This window comes from Hibiscus syriacus, unplaced genomic scaffold (assembly GCF_006381635.1).
Source record: "Hibiscus syriacus cultivar Baekdansim isolate YM2019G1 unplaced genomic scaffold, ASM638163v2 tig00009009_pilon, whole genome shotgun sequence".
Lineage (NCBI taxonomy): Eukaryota > Viridiplantae > Streptophyta > Magnoliopsida > Malvales > Malvaceae > Hibiscus > Hibiscus syriacus.
This window is the reverse complement of record NW_024062181.1, coordinates 1,421,881-1,434,760: the sequence shown is the minus strand read 5'-3', so window position 1 is coordinate 1,434,760 and position 12,880 is coordinate 1,421,881. Positions and strand designations below refer to the sequence as shown.

Here is a 12,880-nt window from a genome sequence, read left to right as displayed (position 1 = left end):
ATAAAATATGAATAGTTGGGTGACCATTTAATTTGTAATTTTAATAGTTTGAGTCTCAACAAAACATCGTCTTATAGTCAAGAAATCATTTTATAACTTTTAGTAATTAAATGACTTAACAAAATAATATTCTATAATTGAGGTACCATTTGTATATTTTACCCAACATATTGTCGGTCGTCTATAAATTAAAAAAAATTAAAAATCTGACTGGTTTTATTTTAGTTAGTATAAATATTGTTGAAATAATTTTACTGTATAACATAGAATTATGTTTAATCAACCATATCTATATGTTATTTTCATAAATAATAGTAGGAATATGTTATTTTTATAAATAATTTTAGAATATATATATTTAAATAAATTAATCGTAATATTTAGATGATATAAATTTAAATATACTTAAATATATATTATCATTTTATTTAAAGATTTGAAAGATTTATGACATAAATATTGTATACAAAATTTTCATAAAATAAATTTTAAAATTTATCATATAAACATGTCACTTTGATAGATCGAATTGATTTTAAATTGTGACAATTGAATTTTAATATTTTTGAGTCATTTGATTGGAAGATTTAATTTTAAATCATTTTAAATTTATATGTATTTATATTCGATTTATTTTATTATATTAAATTAAGTTAAGTCGAGTTTGGATTTAGAAATATGAAATTTGATTTTCAATTTTAGGGTAATATGCGATGAATTTAATTCCATCTATTCTTGTACTATATTAAAAAAAACTACATAATAATTTCCTATGTAAAGTTTCTATCTCCCTCAGAAATTGAACATGGAAAATAATATTTGGTTGAATAATCTTTTTGACCCTCTAATTTTATCAGTTTAATAATTTTAATCCTTAAATTTGTATCATGTCTCTTTTAAGTCTCGATCTTTTTTTTAATCAAATTAATTCAAACGTTTATTCCTTCACGTGGTTTATGAATCTTTTTGTTAATGATTATAATATTTTTTTCTTTATCATAATTTAGTATTAAAAATCAAACACAGTATTAATACATTTATATACAATTTTTTTTTTGAAATAAGGTACTTTGTATTATGGAAGTTTACAAAGTAGACCACCTTATTTAAAAAAAAAATACATTTATATACAAATTGATTACTATTTTTGCTGATTGTAGCGGCCACTAGAATCTGATCTCTATTTTGGGAGGAAGACAGGACCACTAAATGTTTTGTTTTCAACAACCTTTGTCTCTTCAAACTACTTAGTTGGTTTTTATTTGTCAACCCTAAGTAATTGGAATTGGACCACTAATGAAGAGATTCAATTGTGGAGATTTGATTGTGGTCTTATAACATATTTGGTAATTTTTCCTTCAAATTTGTCAAAATAAAATCTTATCAAACAAAAAATAAATTTAATGATTCATCAAAATGTTCATTTTTTATATCTCCTCCACAAATAATTTCGTCAAAAATTGAAGTCTTTTAGTCAGAGAGTCCTCCGAAGGGTGTCCTCTGTCAACCACACACTCCAAAATTCAATGCTCTACAACCAATCATCATGTATGAGTACTAGCAAACTCACGTGATCTTCTAGAATCAAATATATTATCAGAGGCATATCTATCCAACCTACTAACTTACAAATAATCATCTTGAGTACCCTAGGTCTAATATTGACACCAAAGAACACTATAAAACCTCTTAGTCAAGATTGAGAGAGAGAGGGACAAATAATCTTGGTCCTTACCTTCATCTTTATGTTCATCATCTTCTTGTATTATATTTTTCACTTGGTATTTTTTAATTATACGATATTGACTCTATGTAACATCACCATGAATCACCAGTTGTAATTTTTCGTCTAAATTAAAAAAAAAAGTGAATCGACTTCAATCGAAACAACCCAAATATTATCTTCTACCTTAGTGATATAAAAGAACTCAAAATGCATACGACCAATAATTATTGGTTCAACATTTTCTCCATGTGGAATTTTTTAATGCTGTGGGGACACTTTGGAGTGTTCAAGATGCATGAATTTGAGCAAACTATAATATTTTAGACCAATTATTAGTGTCTATCCAGTTTTGAAATGAAAACAATGACACTGAATTTGATTATTTTCTTCTTTTAATATTATCATAGGTTGAAGCTAAGGCATTTGATATTACAAGGGAGGAGAGATGTTGCATTCAACCTACACAGTTGCAAAAGGCATTGATGTGTGTCAAAAAAGAGTGTACAAACAACATGGATTATGGCTTTTCATTTGTCCCTCTCTAAGTTGTATTGTCTTTGGAGTATTATTATGGTTTCTCTTTTGGTCTTGGGTTTCTTATCAAAGCCCCTCACCCTAGGCATAGCCTCTCTCTTTTCTTCTTCTCTTTTATGTTTGGTCATAATGATTCCAATCCAAAATATTTTAATAATCAAAATAGTAATTTTAAATGTTTATATTGGTATACTTTTATTTTACTATTTCAATATTAAATACATATATAGATAAGTGAAAATAAACGATTGGGACTAATAATATTATAGCAAGAAATGAGAAGATATTCATTAAAAAAATATTAAGATTATAGAAATGATAATAGGAAAGGACTAGAAGCTCAAGCTTGCATTCATTAAAGGGAAATGGCATGACATCCATGCTAGTTTGGTACTACTCCCACACGCCACGGGCAGCACAAATGTTGTGCCTTTCTCATAAAGACAACCCCTTTCCTCAACTCTCACACGCACACTTCGAAAATCTTTTCATGTTATTCCTATAAATATAAATGCAAATAAACTATTAAACATATCAAAATAGTTTCACTATAAGAATTGTTAGATTTATTTTTTTACTTAATCAATGATAGATTTAGAAATATTTTTGAGGATCAATATATATATATATATATATATATATTTGTGAATAAACACAAATAAAATATCAGAGTAGGCACAATTAATTGAACAATTAATTAACAATGTGAAATTTCAAAATGAATATTTATGGTATACTAGACCATACAATCTTTGAAAATCTAACCCATCTCGTCTCGTCTCTCTCAAAAATTTAAAAATGACATTTTAATAAATATACCATAACATAGTAGAACATGCGAGTTTCAACCAAATTCGACTCTACACATTTTAACAAAAATTACGATTTAAACCTCTGAAAACTCTATTTAAGAAAAATCGAATCAAATCACAACCCGAAAAATTCTAGTTCTTGTAGACCCGAAGCCCATAGTGTGAAAGGAAGGCACTCCCTTTGAAGCTGGCACTCACAGTCTCACACCAACCAGCCTCTTCCCGTTTCACTCTTTGCCTTTCCCCACCAACCATAACGCCCAAGCAAGCTCTCTTTTTGTATTTAATTTTTATATTATTTATTTATTTGTTGGACCCAAAATATAAAATGAGAATGGCACAAAAGGAAAACTATCCACATTCACGAGACCAACGTGCCCTCCCAATCACATATAAACCCCACAAAGACTCACCACCTTTCCACATTTGCCATCTTGAAAACCCAAACCTAAATCGCCCTCGAAATGGCCGAGCCACACTGCCATGCCATGTCCGAAACTACCCGTAGGAAGGGCCCCGGAAAACGAGCCAACATCTCCGTCGAGGCCGAGTCGGTGATGGTACCGGAAGTGGCCCCGGCCCCAGCAGCACCGTGCGGTGCGTGCAAATTCTTGAGGAGGAAGTGTATTAGTGGGTGCATTTTCGCACCCCACTTCGGCTCGGACCAGGGTGCAGCGAAATTCGCCGCGGTTCACAAGGTTTTCGGTGCTAGCAATGTTTCCAAGCTCTTGCTTCACATCCCCGTGAACCGGCGGCACGATGCGGTGGTCACAATATCCTACGAAGCTCAGGCCAGGCTATCGGACCCGGTTTACGGTTGCGTCTCGACCATACTTTCTTTACAACAGCAGGTTAATCTACACATACACTACCATGTTTTAGTTTCTTCCAAATTCATTCATTTTTTTTAAAGGAAACCGATTAAATATTTTGAGTTATATATTTGTTTTCATCGTTTTAGACTCGAGTGAGCGTTATCTTCACGTTTTTCTCATCACTTGAGTGAGCGTTAAATATGAATATGTGTCCAACGTAAATATATATAATTTTATTAGGTCTTTTATATATTTAAAATATCATACGTTATACTAATATTTGAATATCTGTAATATACATTTCAATTATTTGTGAAAAAAATGATAAATCTAAATAACATTTTCAAAAAATAAGATTAATTTAGAAAAATAATCTCCAAAATTCAAGATTTAAATTATTTTCACTTTAATTATGATTAAAGTGACATAGAAGATGAATATTTGATGCATTGACGATGATATTTATTCAATAAATTAAATAATAAAACATCATTTACTGACCGGACATAAAATTATAAGTCGTAAATGTATTAAATATAAATTTATATATTTTTACGTATAATTTTATCATATGATAAACACCAAAAGATTGCTGAAATAATTTCTTACAAAAATATTGCGACGTTGAGCTAAAATATTCTTTATGATTTGCCAAAAGCATGATATCTAAAATCATTATTATTAGTTTTTCCTTTAAGAAAAAGAATGTTATCACTTGAGCCTTAAATTTTTATATTCTTTGATTTTAGTCCATTTAAATAGGTTGTACTTGATATTTGTGAAAAGAAATAAGTAATTCATGTCTCTGGATTCGAATTGCTGATTCTTTTTACGAAGTTTATTTGTTTCGCAGGTAGCATCGTTACAAGCCGAGCTAGCGATGGTGCAAAATCAGCTGATCAACAGTCGATTCGCAATGGCGAATGCCCTTCAAAGCTCGCAGCAACAGCAACAGCAACACAATCATCATCACCAACAACATGAACAACATATGGCATTGCTTCGACCAGCATACTCGAACAATTCATCGGCATCTAATAATCTCATAAACATAAGCAACTTCGTCTCCAATTTCGAACTTGTGGCCGATACTAGCACCACTGCTCCTAATTCTTCTCAAAGCATGGACCATCTTCAGCTCTCCATGCCGTGCCATGACGACGAGGACGACGAACAAGATAGCCGGATTCCCCCCATTTACGCCAATCAAATCATTCATCGTACATAATCTTTATGATATCTAAATATCTATCTATCTATCTATACATATTTTCCCTTTGAAATAGATGAACTTATGAATTTATTATTTGATAGACATATATGCTTGGAGTTTCTTTTCTATCCAATGAGAGATATTTCTATCTTTATATTAATCTTAATAAACCATATATTCCTAAACCAATATAAAATAGACATATATAGTTGATTTAATGGTAGATGATCTACTAATCTTCGGGTGGTTCATCGTCTTTGGGAACTTTGGCACCGACTTCCTCGTAATCTTTCTCGAGAGCAGGGAGATCTTTGTGTATGTTATTGCTTATCATACACACCGCACGTTTTACCTCCGCCAGATCACCTCCGGGTACCACCGTAGGCGGCTGATAGTTGATTCCACACTTGAAACCGGTTGGACACCTGCACGAACATCGATGTTTTCGCCAAAATGATCGTAAAATTGCTTATACATTATTCATTTGACTGGAATGTTGGATTAAAACGACAACTAACCAATCTACGAACTGAACCGTTGCTGAGTTTTGATGGAACGAACAGCGGCATTTACTTCCTTCGGCACGACATCCCCGTGGTACATCAAACAGCATGCCATGTACTTACCGTGCCTGGGATCACATTTAGCCATCATGCTTGCCGGTTCGAAAATAGCGCTGATAATCTGAGGAACCGATAACTTTTCATGGTATGCCTTTTCAACCGAGATCACCGGGGCATGTGATGAGAGCATGAAATGGATACGAGGATACAGCACGAGGTTTGTCTGGAACTCGGTAATGTTGACGTTTATAGCACCATCGAACCTCAACGAAGTCGTCAAAGACGAGATAATTTGAGATATCAAGCGGTTCAAATTCGTGTAAGTTGGCCGTTCGATATCAAACGATCGCCTGCAGATATCGTATATAGCTTCGTTGTCGAGAAGCACTGCAACATCATTGTGTTCAAGGAGAGAATGTGTTGAGAGAACGCTATTGTAAGGTTCCACAACTGCAATAGAAACCTGCACAATTGGAGATAACCATTAGTAACATGCACAAGTTTTAACAAAATTTGAGTTTCATATTTCGAATTAGACTGAATTTATTAAATTCGAACAATTTATCGGATTCGGATATTCGATCGATAATATAATTTAAATCGAAAATTACCTGAGGAGAAGGGTAGATGGTAAAGCCAAGTTTAGGCTTCTTCCCATATTCAACAGACAATCTTTCCAAAAGCAATGAGCCTAAACCAGAACCAGTCCCACCCCCAACAGCATTAAACATAAAAAACCCTTGCAATCTACTGCAGTTATCAGCCAATTTTCTTAATCGGTCAAGGCATACTTCCACAATGTCCCGACCGGCTGAACGGTACGGTAACAAATCAACGACTTGGACTAGAAACTGACTATTAAAATTGACCTGAAACTGAAATGATTTCAACTCAAAATCGAATGAGTTTAATGTTGTACCTGTATAATGTCCTCTTGCAAAGTTATTAGCAGCATCTTACTTGCCGGAAATAGCCTTACCCCATTGCATATGGGAATAGGGTTTTGTTGTTGTTGTTGTTACTTGCCGGAAACAAGTTGCTCAGGATGGAACAGTTGTCGATAAGCCCTGCTTCGAACTTCGTCGATGATTTTCGGCTCTAGGTCGATGAACAAAGCTCTCGGGACGTGCTTTCTGGATCCGGTAATACTAAAGAAGGAGCTGAAAGCTCATGGTTGGCGCCTTCATTGGCCACACTGCATGCAAGTACAATGAGCTTTATTATCCATTTATGAATCCCATATTCTCTAAAAATTATAATTACAACTTAATACATTATAAAATTACATTTTTCTCCCTTCAAAATGAAAAGAAAATGTCATTTAGGCCAAATAATTGTAAAATTTGAAGCTAATACAATTTGATCCTACAACGCATAAATGATTAAGATGGTCGTTGAATGATACATGCAAAACAGACATAAAGGACAATAATGATGACATAATTCATATGCAAATATACATAAATTATGATGACGACGACGACGATATGATACATGCAAAAAAAAAAAAGATACATATGCATGCTCTAACCTAGGCATCATGCCATCAGGCTGAATCCCATGTTCAAGGCAATAAAGCGCCCAACATGAATTCCCAACTTGAATCCCTGCTTGTCCTACATGAATGCTAATCACTTCTCTCATGTCTTTTCTTTCCTTTGTTTTTCTCTCTCTCAACATATATTTACAATATATGAAGGAAAAAAGTTGAAAGAGAAGAGAAAAGAAGAGACGAAGAATGAGCGTTAAAGAAGAAAAAGCTCGAAAACGGGTATTAATTCATCATTAAACAACCACAAACAATGAAGAGTTGGTTAAAGTTTCGCCCCTTGGAGCCATCTAGAGGGTGTGCGTCCATTGTTTTACTTGCTCTTTTCATATTTTTTTCTTTATTTCTTTATTTATGTTTATCTAGTCCGATCATTGTATTGTAAACAACTCTTACCTCAACTCTCTATACTTGTGGAAAGAGGGTTCAAACTCTACTTTTTGAACAATGTATCATGCATTAGCTTGATGAGCAAATTAATGCTCAAGTAGCACAAGACTAGATTGAGAATACTCCACAATCACATGACAAACATCAAACCAGTTACATACTAAAACCATATGCATCATACTATATAACACAATTACAACACGGTTTTACATCTCCAATCCACAATATAATTGCCTTCTTTCCCTGTACAAGAAAAAAAACAATGTCATTTCATATTGAAAATACCAATGGAACTTCATTTGATTATTAATATATGTATTAGTATGTAATAAAGATTGTGAAATCACCTGTGAATAATCATAATTCTAGTAGAAACAGTCCTTGAATGTGATAGAAAGAACATGTTGGACTTTGCCGAGAGCCTCTGCTCTTTTCTCCACTCTTTCTTTGAATTCCTCTGTCATATCCTCAATCTTCAGTTGTTGGAGGGTTTTAATGAACATCAATTCATCCGGAAGCATCGTCAACCCCCTGCAACAATCAATCTGCAATTGTCGCAGACACCGCATGGCTCCTTCCTCGACCTTCCACTCCGCCAAATGTCTGAGATATTCAAGGCTTAGGGACTCAAGTTTAGAAAAACCTTGTGCAGAGCAAAACATCACATTTCCAGTGAAAGCATCCAGATGCAATTCCAGAACCCTCAAGTTAGGCAGATTCTCTAGTGTTGGCATTGGATCTTCCCCAATCTTGCACTTTCTCAACTTTATGTAAGCGAGATTCGGAGATAAGTGGTCGTACTGTGGTAACTCTTTTATCTCCACATCTAAACTCAACTTACAAATACTAACACAGCTTGAAAGGAGGTGATTCAAATGTTTTGGATCTATTCGTCCTATATTATTGAAAATGGACAAGGAATGAAGATATTTACTCTGGATGATGGGTGCATTCTTATGCAGGTCCTCCGCATTAAAATCTTCGATCTCGAACGCCCCCCGAATCTCCAACTCTTTAAGATTTGTCATGATGATTAGATCCTTTAGGTAACAATCCTTGGTGCTGAAGTTAACAAGTGTTTGGAGGTTTCTCAAAGTACCCAACTTCAACTTTCTTATAACTTTAAATTTCATAGGGAGATATAGATGTCTTAGTTGCTCCATCCTCCATATCACGTTGGGTACAAAAACTACATTATCAATTCTTAAATCCAAGGTTTGCAAGCACCTCAAGTTGCCCAGTGATGAGGGTAAACATAAGAATTCAAGACCCCTTAGACTCAAAAATCTTAAATGGACGAGATTACCTATATCACTTGATAACTTGCATCCTCCCAAGGAAGAATCAGCTTTTCCTTCATAGGTAAAGACTCTCAGCAATTTGAAAGTGTTGATCATGTATGTGAAAAGTTCATTTAGTCCAGGAAGCACCACAAAGAGAAGCAAGAATATTGCAATTGAAATATAGAGACATCCATTTTCATCTGAATCTTCAAGTTTTTCCAAGTAATCAAGCATTTTCCGGGGCACCGGTTTTCTAAATTCCTTCATCTGTTTCCAAAACTCGAAATCGTATGAATACTCACTGAAGAACACAAGTGACCGAAGATTTGGACTTTTAATGCGCTGTATCCGAAAAACATCGGTTGCAGAAACTCTATGGATCCTTCGTACTGTGGAAATCGAACATTCATTTGACTGATCAACAGCGCAGAGAAAATTTTCTTGTTTTGCTTTTGACAAGCAAAGATTTCTCATGAGATCGTGCATTTGAACTGTTTTGATCTTTAAGGTTGCGACGTCTCTTTCTCGTACTTGGACCATGCACCTTTCTACAAGCTCGAGTAAGTAACGTTCTGCCAAATCTTCTGTTATGCTCCCTTCATTTCCATCTTCTTCCTCTGATAAAACGATACCTTCAGCAACCCATAGTTGAATCAGTCTATCGACTTGTATCTCAAAATCTTCCGGGAAATTGCTCAAGTACAAAAAGCATGACCTTAAGTAGTATGGCAAATCATCATAGCTTAATGCCAGCACTTCTTCCACTCCATGGCCTTTGCCTCTCTTCAAGTAGGGTATCACATTTTCAGCCACCTTTTCCCATTCATTTACTGAATCTTTTGTCACCAAAATTCCTCCCAGCACAACAATGGCTAATGGCAACCCTGCACAACGTTCAACCATTTCTTCGCCTAGATCTTTCATTTTCCCTTCATCTTTACTGCCTGAAAATTTTTAAAAATAAATAAATAAATGAAAGGGCTCAACAATAACAACTTAGACTTAGTAATGATATGCATTTGATTGCCCAAATATAAGAGCAAAGTAACTGTTGCTTGTAGAATGTATAAAGGGCCTGTTTGTTTAGTTGTAGTTGATTTTCCTAAAAATATTTTTCTTATTTTTTAATGTTTGGTTCAAGTGAAATGGATGATCAATATAAAATTAAGAGTAAACTATCTATTTAATGACTCATCTATTACTTAGTTATTATTTTGGTCACCAAACTATTATTTTGTTTCAAAATTATACCTAAAGTTACGTTTGAGTTCTGTTTTGGTCACCAAATATTAAAAAATTAACAGTGATATTGGCATGACATTTTATTATTATTTTTAGTACAATTATTTAAAATAATATATTTTTTATAAATAAAATTGCAAATCTATTTTAAATCTATTTTAAATCTATTTGTAAATCTATTTTTTTACTAAATACTTTTTTGTAAAATATTTAAATTTCAGTTATTTTACTTGCATTTTTATATTCCTTAAATCATTTAATTTTTATTATTATATTTTAAAACATATATAACATCATAATTTAATTATTTAACAAATAACAATCAAAATTTTCATGTATACAATTGCAAAAAATAAAATTCATGTATATCACTCCACATTTGGCTAAAATTCATAGGTAGTTTAATATTTATCTCAAATTAAAAAGTAAATTAAATAATAGATTTGAATATCTGAATTCAAATTTATAATCCATACAAATAAAGTGAATTTAAATAATAGATGAGTAAAAATAGACAGTTGAGATAATCTAATTTTTTTCTCTAATGAATATTTTCTCGTTTCTTACTATTAATCTCATTCATCTATTTTCCTCTTTTAATGATCCTAAAAAGTTATAAAACTAAAAAAAAAACTTACACAGTGTGAACATATTTTGCCTCTAAAAGGATAATGATCCACTTACATCTAATGTAAAACTTTTAATTTTATATCTTGTTGAAATCGTTAAATGAGTAACAATAGATGGTTGAGATTATCTCATTATTTTTAATAATATTTTATAATTTTTTAATCGTTAAAATCAATATTTTCACTTATTTAACAATTCTAAAAAGTATATAAAAAAAGTCTATAGGGTGCAAACGGTTCTAAAAAGTATATAAAAATAGTTTATAGGGTGCAAACGGATACTGCTTCATAATAAAAATAAGGATAAATCATGTGTTTAGTATTTAAATTATCAATTTTGATCCATTTTAGTACCTAAACTTTTAATTTTTTCAAAACCATACCTAACTTTGTAGTTTTTTTCAATTAAATTTTAGTGACCAAAATAAGAGTGAGAAGAAAGTTGAGTGATAAATGGTGCAATTTACCCATAAAAAAGGTGCCATTTGAAAATCACCCGTTAAGTTTTTAACGGCGAGGTACTAAAACAAAACAAAAACTAAACGATAGGTATGATTTTGAAAAAAATTGAAAGTTCAGATACTAAAATGGACCAAAAATGATAGTTTAAGTACTAAATGCATAATTTACCGTAAAAATAATACAAATTTAAATAGTACCGAATTCATAATGTCTACTATTATCCTAATATGCTATTCACAAGTAGCAAAGAATATTTAAAAAAAAAGAAGCAAATTACCGATTGAAGGTCGAGAAAATGCAATCATTTGAAACAATTCCCAGCTTTGCTCCTTGTTTAAGCACTGCAAGTCGTGCAGGTAACCTCTGCTATCTGCATGTGAAACTATCTCTCTGTTCCGAGACGTGATCAGTATCTTGCTTCTTGTCTCCTTTTCTGGAAACGCAGGCTTTATGCTATCCCAAGCTTCTGTGCTCCAAATATCATCAAGAATCGTTAAACATTTCTTCTCCTTCAGGCACTTAAACAACTCCTCTGATATCACTTCATCTCTGGTTTTCTTGTCAACTTTAAAGTCACTGTTCACAACTGACAAAATTTCTATCCAAACTTTTCTTTTCTGGCACTGCTCGGAAACAAAAACCCAAACCAAAAGATCAAAATGACCTTTAACTTGGCTATGATGGTATATCTTTTTGGCAAGAGTGGTCTTCCCCAGACCACCCATTCCACATATGGAAACAACCCTGGATGCACTTTCGTCGTTGACGATAACCGAGACCAGTTTCTTGACATCGGTATCTAATCCGACGATATTATCGTCGATAATGTGAGGATAAGGCCGCCTCGATTCCCGTCTTTCAGCTGAAGTACTCGGCCCTTCTTCCTCCCTTAATTCCTTTATGCCATATGCCTGCAATCGTCGGACCAAGTCAGTGATTCTTGTAAAGATCTTATCTATCTCTGATCCCGTTTTGTGAAGCATCCTTCCCTCTTTCAAGATGCAGGCAGATCTATTGATACAATTTGAAAGACCGCCTCTCCTCCTGGACCCGATCCTGAGAGCGAAGTCCTCGATGACATTCTCGGCATCATAGGCAAGCTCTCTGATTTCGGCAACCCAAAGGCGTATCCTCCTGTCCTTGGACTGTTTAGCATCGGCCTCGATTAAGGAGCTTTGCATCCATTTGAGCTCCGTTTGTAGACGATCAACTTGCTCCTTCACACCCCATAGGTAGATTGCTTCTTGAGCCAGTAGATTGCCAATTGTATTAACTGCGGAGGACACAGCAGACCAAGCCATGGCACTCAAGTTTTTTTCTATTTTATTTTGTATGATGAACAATAAGCTAAAATGAAACCAACAATGAATTCAAATGATTGTTTACGTTCTAAAGCGTTTTATTGAGGATCAATGTGAACCTTTAAATTTTTTGAAGATAATGATTTTTAGGCCCATATATAATTTAATCTCATTATCTTATCCTAATTTCGTCCCGATCATATAAAATATCATTATATAATAAAATATTATTTTATCAATTATCAACAAACAACAAACAGACAATCTACTACTCTAGTAGTATCACTTTTTGTATGTTCTAGTGAAGAGAGTGGCTCAATTTTATGGTTTTGGGACCCATTCCTCATGCTTGCACATGCAA

At 33.3% G+C, this 12,880-nt stretch overlaps 2 protein-coding genes and 1 pseudogene across 2 annotated transcripts; 1 reads left to right on the top strand and 2 right to left on the bottom strand.

Moving 5' to 3' along the window:
• Positions 1 to 3,431: 3,431 nt before the first annotated feature.
• Positions 3,432 to 5,236, top strand: LOC120202708 (LOB domain-containing protein 20-like). Its single transcript, XM_039203098.1, has 2 exons — positions 3,432 to 3,923; positions 4,741 to 5,236. The coding sequence occupies exons 1-2, from the start codon at positions 3,537 to 3,539 to the stop codon at positions 5,113 to 5,115; spliced, it is 762 nt and encodes a 253-aa protein (XP_039059029.1). The 5' UTR covers positions 3,432 to 3,536; the 3' UTR covers positions 5,116 to 5,236.
• Positions 5,237 to 5,332: 96 nt separating this feature from the next.
• LOC120202707 lies at positions 5,333 to 7,307 on the bottom strand (annotated as a pseudogene).
• A 660-nt stretch (positions 7,308 to 7,967) lies between these two features.
• LOC120202781 (probable disease resistance RPP8-like protein 2) lies at positions 7,968 to 12,519 on the bottom strand. Its single transcript, XM_039203154.1, has 2 exons — positions 11,496 to 12,519; positions 7,968 to 9,829 (listed from the first exon to the last, which is right to left on the bottom strand). Exons 1-2 carry the CDS (start codon positions 12,517 to 12,519, stop codon positions 7,968 to 7,970), a joined length of 2,886 nt encoding a protein of 961 aa, XP_039059085.1.
• Positions 12,520 to 12,880: the final 361 nt, after the last annotated feature.